Source organism: Pleurodeles waltl, chromosome 11 (assembly GCF_031143425.1).
Source record: "Pleurodeles waltl isolate 20211129_DDA chromosome 11, aPleWal1.hap1.20221129, whole genome shotgun sequence".
Lineage (NCBI taxonomy): Eukaryota > Metazoa > Chordata > Amphibia > Caudata > Salamandridae > Pleurodeles > Pleurodeles waltl.
The window spans coordinates 20313472-20333078 of NC_090450.1; the positions used below are offsets into that span (position 1 = coordinate 20313472).

General features: G+C 44.9%; 1 protein-coding gene across 1 annotated transcript in view; it reads left to right on the forward strand.

Moving 5' to 3' along the window:
- Positions 1-19607, forward strand: part of PSMD1 (proteasome 26S subunit, non-ATPase 1) — a 288795-nt gene that overhangs the window by 42991 nt on the left and 226197 nt on the right. The window contains exons 13-14 of the mRNA XM_069212857.1: positions 2635-2746; positions 3381-3577. Of these exons, the coding sequence (XP_069068958.1) occupies positions 2635-2746; positions 3381-3577 (309 nt within the window). The remainder of the gene's footprint in view (positions 1-2634; positions 2747-3380; positions 3578-19607) is intronic.

Sequence of the window (19607 nt, forward strand, 5' to 3'; positions counted from 1 at the left end):
TTCTCCGGCCTTGCCGCCAAAAGTGGGGCCTGGCCGGAGGGGGCGGGCAACTCCACTTAGCTGGAGTGTCCTGCTGGGTTGGCACAAAGGAGGTGAGCCTTTGAGGCTCACCGCCAGGTGTGACAATTCCTGCCTGGGGGAGGTGTTAGCATCTCCACCCAGTGCAGGCTTTGTTACTGGCCTCAGAGTGACAAAGGCACTCTCCCCATGGGGCCAGCAACATGTCTCGGTTTGTGGCAGGCTGCTAAAACTAGTCAGCCTACACAGATAGTCGGTTAAGTTTCAGGGGGCACCTCTAAGGTGCCCTCTGGGGTGTATTTTACAATAAAATGTACACTGGCATCAGTGTGCATTTATTGTGCTGAGAAGTTTGATACCAAACTTCCCAGTTTTCAGTGTAGCCATTATGGTGCTGTGGAGTTCGTGTTTGACAAACTCCCAGACCATATACTCTTATGGCTACCCTGCACTTACAATGTCTAAGGTTTTGTTTAGACACTGTAGGGGTACCATGCTCATGCACTGGTACCCTCACCTATGGTATAGTGCACCCTGCCTTAGGGCTGTAAGGCCTGCTAGAGGGGTGGCTTACCTATACTGCATAGGCAGTGAGAGGCTGGCATGGCACCCTGAGGGGAGTGCCATGTCGACTTACTCGTTTTGTCCTCACTAGCACACACAAGCTGGCAAGCAGTGTGTCTGTGCTGAGTGAGAGGTCTCCAGGGTGGCATAAGACATGCTGCAGCCCTTAGAGACCTTCCTTGGCATCAGGGCCCTTGGTACTAGAAGTACCAGTTACAAGGGACTTATCTGGATGCCAGGGTCTGCCAATTGTGGATACAAAAGTACAGGTTAGGGAAAGAACACTGGTGCTGGGGCCTGGTTAGCAGGCCTCAGCACACTTTCAATTGTAAACATAGCATCAGCAAAGGCAAAAAGTCAGGGGGCAACCATGCCAAGGAGGCATTTCCTTACAGGGTATATTTATTTTCAATGCCTCGAAGACTTGTTGCATCTTGTTTGACAAAAGCATGGAATGCTTATGAGGAGCTGACATTTTGTTGAGTTCAAATAGATCAGACACGTCAAACAGGATGCCACCATCTTTCAATCCATGTGAAGAAGAATTTTGTTCCTGTCCCAGAGATGACATGCATATAGGTAGAAGTCCCTTCCTATGAGACCCACCCATCTTTTAAGTTTTTTCATGGTCTCCTCCGACTGCGTGTCATTTTGCCTGCCACCCTCTACTGGCCACTCCCACAGGGGCACAGTAAGGCAACGTTGGCTGCTGGTGTTAAATCCCAATCCAACCCCTTAAATGTGTAATACAGCAGCAGCGCAGGGCAGGTGTGACATTGTTTCTTTCATCTTGATGGTAGATTCTTCTTTCTTTCTCTCTTCCTTTCTCTTTCTTTCTTTCCTTCTCCTCTTTCTTCCCCATGCCCTGAATGCATGACTGCATGTGCCCAGGGATCTAGTCCTGTCCCTTTTAGTGTGAGGCAAGCATGCCATCATGGTAGCTATTGAGCTACAGTCTCTGCCTTGGGTGCATCACATAAAGAGCTTGTGTCTGCATACTTCGTTTGTTGTCCATCATCTGTTCTCTTTGCCTTTTTCCCCCAAATTGGGAAGGGTATGCCCAGATATGGGTCCCGTGCTCCCTCCACCACTGCATTCAAGCTAGCCTGCCTGATTAAAGATGATACCCTTAAACCAGTCCCAGAACGCTCATTTCGGGTCCAGGGAGGACCTGGCCTGGCAGTTCGGGCTGGACTGTTCCCATGGGGGACAGGGTCAAGACTGATATGCATATGGCAGGGTCAAAACTGGGGTGGCGTGGTGGGCAAAAAAAAAAAATGAATTAAACCCAGATCTTTGGGATGAATGTTTTCATTGGTCAGCATTCTGTCCATCATCTGCTCCTTTCTGCTTTTGTTGCCCCAAGTGGGAAGGGTATGCCTAAACGTGGGTCCTGTGCTCCCCGCGCCACTGGATTCAAGCTAGCCTGGCTGATGAGTGGTGATACCCTGAACAGGTCCCAGGATGCTTGTTTCCGGTCCAAAGAGGACCTGGCCTGGCAGTTCAGACTGGACTGTTCCCATGGTGAGCAGGGTCAAGAATGTTAAGGATATGGCTGGGTCCAAACTGGGGTGGTGTTGTGGGCAAAAAAAACGATGGATTAAACCCAGATATTTGTGACTGGGGCTGAATGTTTGCATTGTCCAGCATTCCGTCCATCATCTGTTCTTTTTGCCTTTGTCACTTTTTGCTGCACAGTAGCTTTCAAGACACAGTTATTGGAATTCTGCATGAATTTGAAGTACAGGGTGCTTACATATCAAATCAAAATACTTGTGCAGCTTCCCTCAAAAAGCCAAAAAGGCTGTTATGGTTCCTAGATGTTTATTTGCTTTTTAGATGGTACGGCTGTCAATGACTGCTTTTCATTTAAGACCATACCTGATGGACATGATTATATGGATTTTTTCTGTCTTATAAATCAACGTCATTAGAGAAGTCAGCCTCTGGATGGTGACACCAGAGCTGAGAGAACTTGTTCATTCTGGCTGTGACATAGCATCGAATGACATGTATAATAAAGTAAGAATATCCCTTTTTTGTTCCCTGCAGATTGTGCGTCATGGTGGCTGTCTGGGCCTTGGGTTGGCAGCGATGGGCACTGCACGCCAAGATGTGTACGACCTCCTGAAAACAAACCTATACCAGGATGATGCAGTCACGGGTAAGAATTGGGGTGCCGTGCCACAGCTATGATAGGTCAGAGAACCTGCCAGTGTTTGACCAAACTGCTGTGTCTGATTGTGGTGCTGTTGAGCCTTTCTTGGTAGGACTTGTGCAAGCCAGAATCTGAAACTGCACAAAGGCCGCACTCTTTACAGCATACAAATGGGGGGGAAGGGAGTTTGCCTCTGTGTGTCCATGTGATGATTGTATGTTGACACAGCTATGATTATCACCTTCATGACATTGCAGGTGATGCTACGAGTCTAAATGGGAATGCTTTTCAGAGCTTTAGGCATATCCCATTACAGGTATAGAATGGAGTACTGTAGATCAGATAGAGGTATTCTTTCGGACCATGGGGAGTGGCGGCCATGTAAAGATTACAGTATTTTCATGTATGTACACTTGACCAACCAAAAAGATTTATCCAACCTTCTACCACTGGATGATTATCCTCTGAGTGCCTCCTGTGCCTTATTTAAAAAGTGAGTAATGTGTACGTGAAGATGATTTCCTGCATATTCTGCCAGCGGGGAGACTCTTTGGTGCTGTTAGATAACTGTGGATTTCTTGGTGGTGAGTTGTGTTATTGGCATAAGGCTTGCTTAGCCAAAATGTCTATTCTTCTGCAGGAGAGGCAGCAGGTCTGGCGCTGGGACTGGTGATGTTGGGATCCAAGAATGCCCAGGCCATCGAGGACATGGTGGGTTACGCACAGGAGACTCAACATGAGAAGATCCTGCGGGGCCTGGCTGTGGGCATTGCACTGGTCATGTACGGACGCATGGAGGAGGCTGATGCACTGATCGAAAGCCTCTGTCGTGACAAGGTGAGTTCACTGGTTGGTGGCTTCCAGTGTCCCATTGCACTGAAGTCCTGAATATCTATGAAAATAATAATTTGGATGCAAATAACAGCACAACAGACGGGATTCTGTTATTTCCTTGTCTCCATGTCTTTAGGGGATGCTTTCTTATCCTTCTTAGTGTAGGAGGATTTCCAAGAAACTGCAGCAAGCTGTGACAGTGGTATAATATATGATCCTTGTTGAACACCTGCATAGCAGCAGTGGTCTGGATGAGAGCGGTTGCTATCCAAAATACACTAAACCCTCAATGTTGAAGCGAAACTTAATGGTCCATACTTCCATCAACAGGATGGATAAGAAAAATCAATCATATGTTGTAAAAATCTGAAGAGTTAGAGGCCGACCACGAGCACTGAGCCATTGGCCTTGTACCTCTGCAGCCACAGCTCCATTGCCACACGCTCCATAATATGCCAATCCGCTTTAGCAGTACGCAGTTGGCACAGTCCACGGTGAACGCATTACATTTCCATAATAGGAGTACAATGGCAGGCTTCGCTGCGCAACAAAGAAGTGTAGCAGCAACAGTACTGCGTAAGTCCAAAGGCAGAGTCTAAGAACAGTGGTGTGGAAAATGTAACAGTAACAGCAAGTCCTCAGAGCATGAAGCCCACAGCCAACTCCCTCATTCAATCAAGAGTCTGTTTTCATTTTAAGCAGTATGAAAAATGCTCCTTTATTGGCTGGAGTGGGCAAGCTCCACACTCCAAAAGGCACTGTAGGCCTGTGCATGCTCTCCAATCCACCTATCCAAGACACCCAGGTTGGAGCGGTTTGAATTGCGCATGTCCATTTGGCAGTAGCAAGGTAGCCGGGCAAACCAACATACGCACTTCAAACTGAAGTGGCCACTCCTCAGTGCTGCCAATCATTAGTTGTGCTGACTGGTGCCTGATTTTCTGTCACTCACTAGTGAAAATATCAAAAACAGAGCTGTTGGATAGCGTTTCCAGTCTTTTCTAGAGTGTTTTGAAAGTTTTGGTTGGTTTGTTTCACTGATGTAAAAATTGGACTGTTTGTTGGTTACAGTCCTACGTAGCTTAATTTATCCTCTGTTGCAGGCTTGGAACAGCCTGAAGTATGGCCATCCTAGAATTAACATATCCCTAAAATGTCAATTGTAGAAACACATTTTTAAATGTTTCTTCTTTACCGTTGTTTTTCCATTTTGGGGCTGTTTGCTGTGAAACAAGCTCCTCTTTGTGATGATCATGTTCTGCCTGTAAAAGCCTCAAACCAGACATGGACTTAGCAGGAAAATCCACCTCACTTGTACCCTGGAGGTGCTCTGTGGCTGTCTAGTTTACTCAGGACACAATATATAGTCAGTCGAAGCGTCTGCATGGAAATCTTGCGAAAAGTTGAAGCAAGACTACTTTCAATGTAGTTTTGGAATCGTTGCAAGTGTTGTATATCTTTCAGGGATTTAAGTAGGATCCTGTTATGCACATTAAAGTGGGTAGGTTTGTCTGCTAAAAATACAACCTTCCTACTATCAAGGAGGATGGAACTCCTTGGCATTTATGCATAAAACGGTGCAAACCCTATAGGTTGTAGGGGGAGATTCCATTACTCCAATTTGTCTGTAAACCTACAAATCTACATACTAGTAATATTGCTGGCAATTACTGACATACTGCATTGTATAAAAAATGGAAATAAATTATATTAGCGAGGAGCATGACAATTCTCCAGTTAACATGCAGAGTCTTGATTTCATTAAAGACAGCGGAGGCTAACATTATGCAATAACCTTTTATTGCTGCCCAAACATGCAAAGAATATAATTGCATCATAAATCAATGTTCAGAATAATTAATATCCAGCGCAGTCGGTTCTCTTCCTCTTTAACCCCTTCGCTGCCAGGCCTTTTCCCCCTCCTGTGCCAGGCCTTTTTTTGCCTATTTGGGGCAGTTCGCGCTTAGGCCCTCATAACTTTTTGTCCACATAAGCTAACCAAGCCAAATTTGCGTCCTTTTTTTCCAACATCCTAGGGATTCTAGAGGTACACAGACTTTGTGGGTTCCCTTGAAGGAGGCCAAGAAATTGGCCAAAATACAGTGAAAATTTCGTTTTTTTCAAAAAAATTGGAAAAAGTGGCTGCAGAAGAAGGCTTGTGGATTTCCCCCTGAAAATGGCATCAACAAAGGGTTTGCAGTGCTAAACTCAGCAGCTTCCTAGCTTTCAGGAACAGGCATACTTGAATCAGAAAACCCAATTTTTCAACACAATTTTGGCATTTTACTGGGGCATACCCCATGTTTGCAATTTTTTGTGCTTTCAGCCTCCTTCCAGTCAGTGACAGGAATGGGCATGAAACCAATGCTGGATCCCAGAAACCTAACCATTTCTGAAAAGTAGACAAAATTCTGAATTCAGCAAGGGGTCATTTGTGTAGATCCTACAAGGTTTTCCTACAGAAAATAACAGCTGAAAAAGAAAAATATTGAAATTGAGGTGAAAAAAACATCAATTTTTCTCTACGTTTTACTCTGTAACTTTTCCCTGCAATGTCAGATTATGGAAAGCAATATACTGTTACGTCTGCTGGACTCCTCTGGTTGCGGGGATATATAGGGCTTGTAGGTTCATCAAGAACCCGAGGAACCCAGAGCCAATAAATGAGCTGCACCCTGCAGTGCGTTTTCATTCTATACCGGGTATACAGCAATTCATTTGCTGAAATATAAAGAGTAAAAAATTGCTATCAAGAAAACCTTTGCATTTCCAAAAAGGGCACAAGATAAGGTGCTGAGGAGCAGTGGTTATTTGCACATCTCTGAATTCCGGGGTGACCATACTAGCATGTGAATTATAGGGAATTTCTCAAATAGATGTCTTTTTTACACACTCTCCTATATTTGGAAGGAAAAAATGTAGAGAAAGACAAGGGGCAATAGCACTTGTTTTGCTAATCAAAGGTTCCCCCAAGTCTCCCGATAAAAATGATACCTCACTTGTGTGGGTAGGCCTAGCGCCCGCGACAGGAAACGCCCCAAAACGCAACGTGGACACATCCCATTTTTTTGAAAGAAAACAGAGGTGTTTTTTGCAAAGTGTCTACCTGTAGATTTTGGCCTCTAGCTCAGCCGGCACCTAGGGTAACCTACCAAACCTGTGCATTTCTGAAAACTAGACACCTAGGGGAATCCAAGATGGGGTGACTTGCGGGGCTCGGACCAGGTTCTGTTACCCAGAATCCTTTGCAAACCTCAAAATTTGGCTAAAAAAACACATGTTCCTCACATTTCTGTGGCACAAAGTTCTGGAATCTGAGAGGAGCCACACATTTCCTTCCACCCAGCGTTCCCCCAAGTCTCCCGATAAAAATGATACCTCACTTGTGTATTGGTAGGCCTAGCGCCGGCGACAGGAAACACCCCAAAGCGCAACGTGGACACATCCAAAATTTTGAAAGAAAACAGAGGTGTTTTTTGCGAAGTGCCTACCTGTAGATTTTGGCCTCTAGCTCAGCCGGCACCTAGGGAAACCTACCAAACCTGTGCATTTCTGAAAACTAGACGCCTAGGGGAATCCAAGATGGGGTGACTTGCGGGGCTCGGACCAGGTTCTGTTACCCAGAATCCTTTGCAAACCTCAAAATTTGGCTAAAAAAAACACATGTTCCTAACATTTCTGTGGCTGAAAGTTCTGGAATCTGAGAGGAGCCACAAATTTCCTTCCACCCAGCGTTCCCCCAAGTCTCCCGATAAAAATGATATCTCACTTGTGGGGGTAGGCCTAGCGTCCGCGACAGGAAACACCCCAAAGCGCAACGTGGACACATCCAAAATTTTGGAAGAAAACAGAGGTGTTTTTTGCGAAGTGCCTACCTGTAGATTTTGGCCTCTAGCTCAGCCGGCACCTAGGGAAACCTACCAAACCTGTGCATTTCTGAAAACTAGAGACCTAGGGGAATCCAAGGAGGGGTGACTTGCGGGGCTCGGACCAGGTTCTGTTACCCAGAATCCTTTGCAAACCTCAAAATTTGGCTAAAAAAACACATGTTCCTCACATTTCTGTGGCAGAAAGTTCTGGAATCTGAGAGGAGCCACAAATTTCCTTCCACCCAGCATTCCCCTAAGTCTCTCGATAAAAATGGTACCTCACTTCTGTGGGTAGGCCTAGCGCGAAAGGAAATGGCCCAAAACACAACATGGACAGAACATATTTTTTCACAGAAAACAGAGGTGTTTTTTGCAAAGTGCCTACCTGTGGAGTTTGGCTTCTAGCTCAGCCGGCCCCAGGAAGGGGGGGGGGGGGGGGGCAGAAATGGCCAAAATATAATTTTCCCCCAAGGGGAGCGACCCTTGCCTAAGGGGTCGCTCCCCACCAAAAAAAAAAAGAAATGAAACATTAAAAAAAAAAAAAAAAATGGTCCCTGGTGCCTAGAGGTTTCTGCCCCCCCTGGGAGCGACCCTTGCCCAAGGGGTCGCTCCCTTTTGTCAATAACAATAAAAAATAAAAAAAATCCCTGGTGTCTAGTGGTTTCTACCCCCCTTGGGGGCAGATTGGCCTCATCAAAATAGGCCAATCTGCCCCCAAGGGGGGCAGAAATGGCCAAAATATAATTTTCCCCCAAGGGGAGCGACCCTTGCCTAAGGGGTCGCTCCCCACCAAAAAAAAAAGAAATGAAACATTAAAAAAAAAAAAAAAAAAAAAAATGGTCCTTGGTGCCTAGAGGTTTCTGCCCCCCCTGGGGGCAGAAAAGGCCTTCTCAAAAAAATGCCCCCCCTGGGAGCGACCCTTGCCCAAGGGGTCGCTCCCTTTTGTCAGTTTCAATAAAAAATAAAAAATCCCTGGTGTCTAGTGGGGTTTCAAAAGCCGGATTGCAAGCAATCCGGCTTTTGAAACCCTCGGAGGGACTTCAAAGGGAAGGAAATACTTTTCCTTCCCTTTGAAGCCCCTCCGGGCCTCCCAAGTGATTGAAAAAGAAATGCTTTTGCATTTCTTTTTTAATCGCGCTGGAAGCAGAGCTTCCAGCGCGACTAGGGAGGCCCCTGTCACAAATCAGCACGCACTCGCGCGCTGACGTCACGGGGGGGGTGGGGGTGGAAGGGGAAGGTCTTCCCCTTCCATCCCGACTTGGGGGGGGAAGGGGGGTGCACGGGGGGGCGCGCTAGCGCGCCCCCAAGTTCCCCTGTGCCATGGACGAGAGGATCTCGTCCAAGGCACAGGGGAACTGTAGCCTTGGACGAGATCATCTCGTCCAAGGCACAGAACCGGTTAAGCTGAGACGAAACACATCCTTTCTCTGCCAATGCTTATATTTAGTTTTCAGAAAATATAAGATTTCAAGTTAATCTAAGAAGCTCAACCAAAACTATAACAAATCAATTAAACTGGTACCTAAAACTTTATTCTCAAAATACATGTTTCTTGTTATTATTTCTCCTCAAATGGTGAGAAGGGTGGGATAATGTTAGCCTCTACTGTATTTAATGAAATCAGTATTCTCTCTTTATGTTAATTGGAGAATCGTCATTTCATTACAAGACCAGAGGGTACTATTATGTTTGCTTAAAGCCATCCAGTACTACGCAAATTGCATGTTCCACAGGTCTTAAATAAAATTTAGTGAGTGTTTTCATTTGACCAATCTTCTGATTTTAAGATTTCAGATAATGATCCACGAGCCCAAAAAGTGCATCCCTTGAAGAATGGGTGCCAAACCTTGAAAGATCCACACCAACTTCACTCATAACCATACCGACCCAGTTGGCTAACATAACTGTAGATACTGCTTTATAAGGTCTGATGTATAACAGCAACTGATCAACTCCATGCGCTCTGTATTCCGGAATCTTACTCTCAAGTGCATAGGTTCTCATACAACGCACTACACGTACCTTTTCACAGTCATGAAAGAAAGGATAAAAGACTGATTCAGACATTGTTTTTGTTCTTTTCCAAAAGTCAAAATGAACCCCTTCAGGGGAATAACATCTGTTAGAGATTTCTAAATCTTTAATGTCCGAAACCCTTCTAAAAGAAATTAGACAAAGTAAGGCAACTTTAAGGACATTTGTTTCAGAAAAAGGTAATCATTACTTGGCCAAGAAGTAAAAAGTCTGAAAATTAAACTGACATCCCGAAGAGACTGATAACGAGCTTTCGGATGTCCTCTTAGTCTCACACCTTTCATAACTTGCCTTATAAAAATTATATTTTAATTTTAATTATAATTGCAATTATGAAATAAGTAACCTAATTCATTTTCCATCTAAAACCAAAGGATGTTCCCCCTCCGTTTCAATCCTGCAGAAGACCCCATGATACTGGAATAAACCGAGGTATGGTGACTGCAAGTTCTGGAAACCAAATTTGTGACTTCCAGAAGGGGGTTATCAGAATAATGCTGTGACCTTCTAACTTTATCTTCCTCAAAACTTCCTGAATCATGGCTGAAAGTGGCAAAGGCATAACCTCCTTTCCTTTCACAGTCTTGCAGAAAAGCATCCACTGCCATTGCCTCTGGATCTGGCCTTTGAAATAGTTCAGAACATGTGTCAGCCTGCTCGAAAATATAGCGACATGAATCGGACTCCATAATGCATGAATCGATTTGAAAATCTATGGATTCAATTTCCTGTCACTGGAATCATGGAGATACCTGGAATTCCAGTCTGCTCTCACATTCTCAAGTCCTGAAATAAATTCGTCTTTTAACACAATATTGTGTTCCCAGGAAAAATACCAAATGCTCCTCGCAACTCTGCTGATGTCTGACTTTGAACCACCCAAACGGTTTACATAAGATACAGTAGTTCAGCTGCCTAATCGGATCAGTGTGACCAAATTCGCCAAATATTCCTTGAAGCTCATTAATGCATTCAAACCAGCTAACATTTCTAAACAATTTAGAACAAGGGACTTTTCCTCTGTGGACCATTTCCCACCTGTTTCTAAACTGTTCAAGTGAGCTCTCCAGCCTAAATTGCTGGCATTTTATTCTAAAACTAGGTCTGGCACAGTCCCAAAAATTGCTTTGCCATTCCGGTCTTCGAGATTCCTCAACCTCAAGTCTAGGTCTTCTGGAGCATCCTTGGATAGGGTCAGAGAATCCCCGTACCATAGGCCTTTTCTCAGTGCCAAAACTTTCAATCTCTGGAGGCTCCTATAATGTAAAGGGCCAGTTGAAATCGCCTGAATGAAGGATGACGGAAGCCCCAAAACTTGTGGAGGATACCTTGGAAAAGTTTTTTTTTTTTTTTTTTTGATAATACTGATCTCACTTCCTTCTTAAGCTTTATTACCTTCTCTTGAGGGAGAATTGACTAAGAAAGTAGTTTATCTACCTTGAATCCCCAAAATCTCAGATTCTGAATAGGAACCATGACCTATTTTCCTCTATTCACTATGAAACCTACACTCAGAAGTTTGATTGTCCAACTCAGATGATCTAAAAGCTCTGCCATGAGACATTTGTAAAATGTTGTCCAAGTAGATGATTAAACTAACTTCCTTTAGTGTGAAGAAGGCTACCACTAGACGTAGCACCTTGGTGAAACACCACGGGGTCGAGGACAGCCCGAAATGCAGGCAAGGAACTGGTAGAGGACGCCTCTCCAAGTGAAACTTAAATATTTTTGACTGGCCTCATCCATGGGTATTGTGCAGTAAGCGTCTTCCAGATCTAGATTCACCAACCACTCTCTTGTCTGCAATATATCTCTGAAAAGATGGATTCCTTACATCTTGACTTGTCTGCAGATCAGATATTTGTTCAGCTTCCTTAAATTTATCACGCGTTGCCAACCCTTGCCTTTTTTATTACTAGGAAAACTCCCAAATCCTCCTGATCTTTCTTGATGTACAACACAAATCAATGCCCCTTTTTGCAACATCTGAGTTACCTCTGAATCTACCAATAACATTCTAGCATATCTACTCCTTGGGTTTATTCACCTGTGCTAGAATTTCCCACAAGTCTATTTTGAAACCAACAATGGTTTCTAAACTCTAATGTTTTTGTAATTTTTCCCAATTGTGATAAAATATTTTAACCTTCCTCCTACTTTTAGCTGGGAGGAAACCACACTCACCTTGTGATTGAGAACCTGAACATCTAGATCCTCCCTCATGGCCTCTCGAGCTTCTCCCTCTCGGGGGGTAGACGTTTGTCCTGGGGTGGTAAACCCTACCATAGACACCATAGTTCTTGGTTCTTGCGAGGAAAACTGGGACCTGAAGCCAGTCCCCTCCTGTCAGCCTGTCCAAAAAACTCCCATGGAGCCGAAGACTCTTCTCATATTAGTTTGTGCCTTACTGAAGGCTGTGAATGTTGAAACATATTTTCCCAAGGACTTCACAAAATTCTCCCCAAAGAGAAGTCCGTTTAAATCTCCCATGTCCTCTCTTGTGGACAGGTTAGCTAACTTAGGGTTCGTCCTCATAAGGACCGCTTTCCTCCGCTCAGTTATGAGGCTAGCATTGGCTTTGCCTAGCATGCAAATGACACGTTAGAAATCTATATGAACTTTACCATTTTTGCCCCGGCCTCCTCAGCCATATCAAGGATGCCGGTAATTGGACCAAAAATGTCAAGGACCTTGTGTTGGCACTGTTTTAGGCATTTTTTTAATACCCTTACTAGGGTCTTTACCAAACTTAAAAAGGAAATTCATTAGCTCCAGGTCTAGGTTAGGGGTATTGAAACTTTTATTCTCAGTAGAGTGTCTAGGACATTCAGGCCAAAGTAAATTCCGGTTTTCCTTATCTATAGATTTCTTGACCTAAAGCCTTAACAATTTTGCGACGTTGTCCATTGGCCAGCACTCCACACTATGTGGATGCTTAGTCATAGTAGGGTTAAACAGTTCTCCCCTGAAGGTTTTTTTTTTTACTTTGTTGGAGCTGAAGGCCTGTTCTAGATCATCATCCAGGCCTCCTAAAAGATCACAACTCTCTTGAGGATCAAAAACCTATTTGTCTCAATCCATGTCATCAAAGTCAGTATTGCCTAAAGAGTAGTTTAGACTGCCCGTAACTCGTTTGTGCAGTGAAGGTCACTTCTTTCCAACAAACAGCTATGGGCAACTTCTCTTTGTGCCTTGTCAAGGTGGCCCTTCCTTTTTGTGCTGCTAGGAGCACCACTTTCTATTGTAGCGCAAAGGCTACCTGTGCCATAGACGTGGCATATTGCCTTCTCAGTGTTTCCTCTTATGGTAAACATTTATCCCTCTCCGGGGTTCAGAGGTAGAAGGGGATTCCCCATCTGAGAGAGAAAATTCTCCTCTGAAGGGGGTGTCCCTGGTCCTATTTGCTAGTGCGGTGTCCATTGCCTCCTTAAGCTCCTCTTTTAAAACAATTTCTAATTGACTCTCCTATAAAGGCAGCCTGTGTGTGTGTGTGTGTGTGTGTGTGTGTGTGTGTGTGTGTGTGTGTGTGTGTGTGTGTGTATATATATATATATACACACACACATACATACATACATACAGGCTGATTTTATAGGAGAGTCAATTAGAAATTGTTTTAGAAGAGGAGCTTAAGGAGGCTATATATATATATTCATTCAATGGCATGTGTAGCTGCAGATACACATGCTATGCATTATTCTGCCATCTAGTGTTGGGCTTGGAGTGTTACAAGTTGGTTTTCTTCGAAGAAGTATTTTCCGAATCACGGGATCGAGTGACTCCTCCTCACAATCATACTGTGCATGGACATCGACTCCGTTGTTAATTTGTTTTCTTTCTGCTGTCTGGTTCGGACGCGTTGCCTCTCACTCCGAGATTTAGAATCTGACACTTTAGAAAAACTCCCTTAATCGTCGGTATCGTTTCGATTGCGTTTCCACCTAGCCTCGAACCGATAGTACCGGCAAGAGGGTAGCGACACAGGCTGTCAACCAATGGCGAATTGCAAACTTGCAAGCCTTGCTAGCAAGGTATGATAGAGCCCACTGGGACGAGATACAGGAATTCCTACAACACCTCCCAAAGGAGCACCAAAAAAGGGCACAATAGATTGTGGAAGAGGGTCAGGCCATAAGCAATAATCAAATACGGTCTGTCCTTGATGCTGCAGATACAGCAGCTAGAAGCGTGAATACTGCCATCACTATACGCAGACACACATGGCTACGTTCCTCTGGTTTTAATCCAGAAATACAGCAGGCAGGGCTGAATATGCCTTTTAATAAAAAGCACCTGTTTGGCTCTGAAGTCGACACGGCCATAGAAAACTGAGAATAGACTCCGACACTGCCAAAGCAATGGGAGCCTTATACATAACACCCTATAGAGGCTCCTTTCGCAGACAACAATTCAGAGGAGAATTCAAGTCACAGTCCACAGAGGCTTCTACCTCCCAGGCAAAACAGGGGAAACAGCAGTACCAGAGAGGGGGATTTAGAGGGTCCTATAGAGGCCAGTACTTTAGAACTAGGGCCAAGTTCCACACTTCAAAATAAGCCACTACCACATCTAAATAATGACTTATTTACCATCCCTCAACCCCACACATCTTCTGTGGGGGGCAGACTGCAGCAATTCCACTCCTAATGGCAAAACATCACCACAGGTCAATGGGTATTGTCAATTATCCACAATGGCTATTGCCTAGAATTGATTTCTACCCCATAAACATTACTCCACGTTGTCACAAACTGTCCCCAGAACACAATGTTCTGTTACAACAAGAAGTACAACCGCTACCTCTAAAACAGGCAATAGAATTGGACCCACATTCCCAACAAGGAACAGGATTATACTCACTATACTTCCTCATTCCCAAAAAGGATGGCACTCTCAGACCCATTCTAGACCTCGGATCCCTAAATCTATATAACCTATCAGAACACTTTCACATGGTAACTCTGCAGGACGTCATTCTACTATTACAAAAACAAGATTACATGACTGCATTAAACGTCAAAGATGCGTATTTCCATATACCCATCCTTCCAGCTCACAGAAAATACCTAAGGATTGTGATAGCAGGAAACCATCATCAATTCAAAGTTCTACCATTCGGCATAATAACAGCCCAAGGGTATTTACAAAATGTTTAGCAGTAGTAGCAGCCTACCTAAGAAGACAACACATCCATATCTAGACGGTTGGCTAATAAAATCAAGCAATTTTATACAATGTCAAAAACACACTCAATACACAATAGAGACCCTACATACACTAGGGTTCACTCTCAACTACCAAAAAATCCCATCTTCAACCAGCACAGGTGCAGCCTTACTTAAGTGCTATTCTCAATACGCAAAAAGCCTTAGCCTAGCCAAATCCACAAAGGATACAAGCTTATCAAAATCTCATATCACAAATGCAGCCAAATCAACAATAAACTGTAAGATTTATCATGAAACTATTAGGAATGATGGCATCTTGCATAGCATTAGTACTGCATGCAAGACTAAACATGAGGACACTAAAACAGTGCCTCTCACAGCAGTGGTCTCAAGCACAGGGTCATTTGCAAGATCTAGTGTTGTTATACTGCCAAACGCACAAGTCCCCCTCAATGGTGGAATCTAGCAATTTAATGAAGGGGCGGTCATTTCAAGACCCTGTGCCTCAGACCACAGTAACAAAGGATGCATCAATGACCGGTTGGGGAGCTCATCTCAACAACCTTACCATTCAAGGGGAATGGGATTCAAAACAGCTAAATTATCACATAAACCATTTAGAATTACTAGCTGTGTTCCTTGCCCTAAAAGCGTTTCAGCCGCTTCTCAAACAAAAGACTGTCTTGATAACATAAAGACAATATGACGACCATGTATTACCTAAAGAAACAAGGCAGGACACATTCATCTCCAACTGTCCCTTCTAGCCCAAATAGTATGGAAATGGGCAATTCACAATCAGATTCATCTACTAGCAGAATACATCTCATGAATTCACAATCAGCTAGCGGATCTCCTAAGCAGAACACACCAACAGATACACAAATAGGAAATTCACTCTCAGGTACTTCATCAGTACTTTCAAAAATGGGGGGACACCAGAAATCGACCCTATTCGCAACAAGCGAAAACGCAAAATGCCAAAACTTCGCATCCAGACACGCACACCCTCTGTCCAAGGGCAGTGCTCTATGGATCAACTGGTCATGGATATTTGCTTACGCTTTTCACCCTCTCCCACTATGTCCATTTCTGGTCAACAAACTGCGTCAGACATCTCTCACCATGATACTCATAGCCCCAACGTGGGCATGACAACATTGGTACACAACACTTCTAGAACTGTCAGTAGTACCTCACTACAAACTTCCAAACAGACCAGATTTGTTAAGTCAAAACAAGGGACAAATCAGACATCCAAATCCCAGTGCTCTCAACTTAGCGATTTGGCTCCTAAAGCCATAGAATTTAGATACTTACAACTTACATTAGAATGCATGGAAGTTCCCAAACAAGCACACAAGCCTAACTAGGCAATGCTTTGCTAACAAATTGAAAAGATGTGTTTATTACTGTCAATCTAAAAATACTGACCCACTTACAGCATCAGTACAAGATATTGTATGCTACCTACTTCATTTACAGAAATCAAATGTTCGATGGCATGTGTAGCTGCAGATACACATGTTGTGCATAGCCCGCCATCTGGTGTTGGGTCGGAGTGTTACAAGTTGTTTTTCTTCTAAGAAGTCTTTCGAGTCACAAGACCGAGGGACTCCTCCTCCTTTGCTTCCATTGCGCATGGGCGTCGACTCCATCTTCGATTGTTTTCTTTCCGCCATCGGGTTCGGACGCGTTCCTTTTCGGTCCGGGTTCGGAACGGAAAGATAGTTAGAAATTCGGAAAATTACGTCGGTATTGTTGCGTTCGGGATCGGATTAGATAGAATCGACATCGAATCGTGAAGAGCTCCGGTAGCCCTTCGGGGTAATTTCGATCCCCCGTCGGGGCCTGGTCGGCCCGACCGCGTGTAACATCGAGGCTGATGGAACGGACCCAGTTCCGATTCTGCCCTAAATGCCACAACAAATACCCATATACAGACCAACATTTGGTCTGTATCCTGTGCCTGTCGCCCGAGCACAAGGAAGAAACTTGTGAGGCCTGTCGTGCGTTTCGATCCCGAAAAACGCTCCGTGACCGGCGAGCCAGAAGATTACAGATGGCGTCCACGCCGACAGGACACCGAGAGTTCGAGGAACAAGGAGAAGAAGAGGAAGCCTTCTCTATCCATGAATCGGACTCTGAGGAATTCGACGTCCACGAAACAGTGAGTAAGATGTCGAAGCCAGCACACAAGAAAACAGACAAGGCCCAGGGGACGCCACTGCCAACAGGCCATGGCTCAACCCATAAAGTCGGTGACCGCCCATCGGCACCGAAAAAGGCCGAACTAGTGCCGAGATCGTCCGACTCGGGTCGAGACACATGCACGCAGCAATCTCGGGACCGAGAAAGTGCTGCCGACAAAGATCGACGCCGAGACAGCGGCACCGAGGAGGATCGACGCCGAGAAGTTTCAACTCCAAAAAAGAGAAAAGTCGCCTCAGAGCCGAAAACGAGTAAGGACATAGTTTCGGTGCCGAAACGACCGGCAACCGAGCCAACAACCAGCTCATATTCAGAGGAGCAATCACTGTCCTCTCAATTGTGCAAACATAGATTCGAGGAAGAGTTACAGTCCACTGAAGTAGACCACACTCAAAAGCGGATCTTTATACAGAGTGGAACAGGGAAGATCAGCACCCTTCCCCCTATTAGGAGAAAAAGGAGACTTGAGTTCCAAATACAGGAACAAGCACCACAAACAAAAGTGGTGAAGAAGGTAACTCCGCCACCCTCTCCTCCACCTGTAACTTACATATCACCGGCACAGACTCCGTCACACTCACCGGCTCACACCACCATGAGCCAAGATGACCAGGACGCTTGGGACCTATACGACGCCCCAGTGTCAGACAACAGTCCGGAGGCGTATCCTACCAAGCCCTCACCACCAGAGGACAGCACAGCGTATTCACAGGTGGTAGCTAGGGCAGCAGAGTTCCATAACGTGTCGCTACACTCGGAACCTGTCGAGGATGACTTCCTTTTCAACACCCTCTCCTCCACCCATAGCACCTACCAGAGCCTGCCTATGCTCCCAGGAATGCTAAGGCACGCAAAGCAAATCTTCAAAGAGCCTGTCAAGAGTAGAGCAATAACACCAAGGGTGGAAAAGAAATACAAAGCACAGCCCACAGACCCTGCTTTCATCACCTCACAACTCCCACCAGATTCGGTTGTAGTAGGGGCAGCTCGCAAGAGAGCCAACTCTCACACGTCAGACGATGCACCACCTCCGGATAAAGAAAGCCGCAAGTTCGACACAGCCGGAAAAAGGGTCGCAGTACAAGCTGCAAACCAGTGGCGCATCGCTAACTCTCAAGCGCTCCTAGCGCGATATGATAGAGCCCATTGGGACGAGATGCAGTACCTCATCGAGCATCTACGCAAGGATTTACAAAAAAGGGCGAAACAGGTGGTTGAGGAGGGACAAAACATCTCCAATAACCAAATACGCTCCTCTATGGATGCAGCTGACACAGCTGCAAGAACAATTAACACAGCAGTAACCATAAGAAGGCACGCGTGGTTACGAACATCTGGCTTTAAACCGGAGATACAGCAAGCGGTGCTCAATATGCCATTCAATGAGCAACAATTGTTCGGACCTGAAGTGGACACGGCAATTGAGAAGCTAAAAAAGGACACTGACACTGCCAAGGCCATGGGCGCACTCTATTCCCCGCAGGGCAGAGGCACTTTCGGCACCTTCCGCAAAACAACCTTCAGAGGGGGGTTTCGGGGTCAGGCCACACAAGCCAGTACCTCACATTCAACACTGTCTACCTACCAGGGACAGTACCAAAGGGGAGGCTTTCGGGGCCAGTACAGAGGAGGACAATTCCCTAGAAACAGGGGAAAATTTCAAAGCCCAAAAACACCTGCAACCAAACAGTGACTCACAGGTCACTCATCCCCTCCACACAACACCAGTGGGGGGAAGAATAAGTCAGTATTACCAATCTTGGGAGGAAATAACAACAGACACTTGGGTCTTAGCAATTATCCAACATGGTTATTGCATAGAATTTCTCCAAATCCCTCCAAATATACCACCAAAAACACAGAATATATCAAAACAGCATTCAGACCTTCTGGAAAAAGAAGTTCAAGCATTACTGCAAAAGAACGCAATAGAACTGGTACCAGGTACACAAATAAACACAGGAGTTTACTCACTGTACTTTCTAATACCAAAAAAGGACAAAACACTGAGACCAATCCTAGATCTCAGAACACTAAACACCTACATCAAATCAGAACACTTTCACATGGTCACGCTACAAGAAGTGTTACCATTGCTAAAGCAACAAGACTACATGACAACCTTAGATCTCAAAGACGCATATTTCCACATACCGGTACATCCCTCGCACAGGAAATACCTAAGGTTCGTATTCAAAGGAATACATTACCAATTCAAAGTATTGCCGTTCGGTATAACAACCGCACCAAGAGTCTTTACAAAATGCCTAGCAGTAGTAGCTGCACACATCAGAAGGCAGCAAATACACGTATTCCCGTATCTAGACGATTGGCTAATCAAGACCAACTCACTGACAAAGTGTTCACACCACACAGATCAGGTCATACAAACCCTCTACAAACTCGGTTTCTCCGTCAACTATGCGAAATCACGCATTCTGCCGTGCAAAGTACAGCAATACCTAGGAGCAACAATAGACACAACAAGGGGAATAGCCACTCCAAGTCCACAAAGGGTTCAAAATTTCCAAAAAGTTATACAAACCATGTATCCAACACAAAAAATACAGGCAAAGACGGTATTACAACTCCTAGGCATGATGTCCTCATGCATAGCCATTGTCCCGAATGCAAGACTGCACATGAGGCCCTTACAACAGTGCCTAGCATCACAATGGTCACAAGCACAGGGTCACCTTCTAGATCTGGTGTTGATAGACCGCCAAACATACATCTCGCTTCTATGGTGGA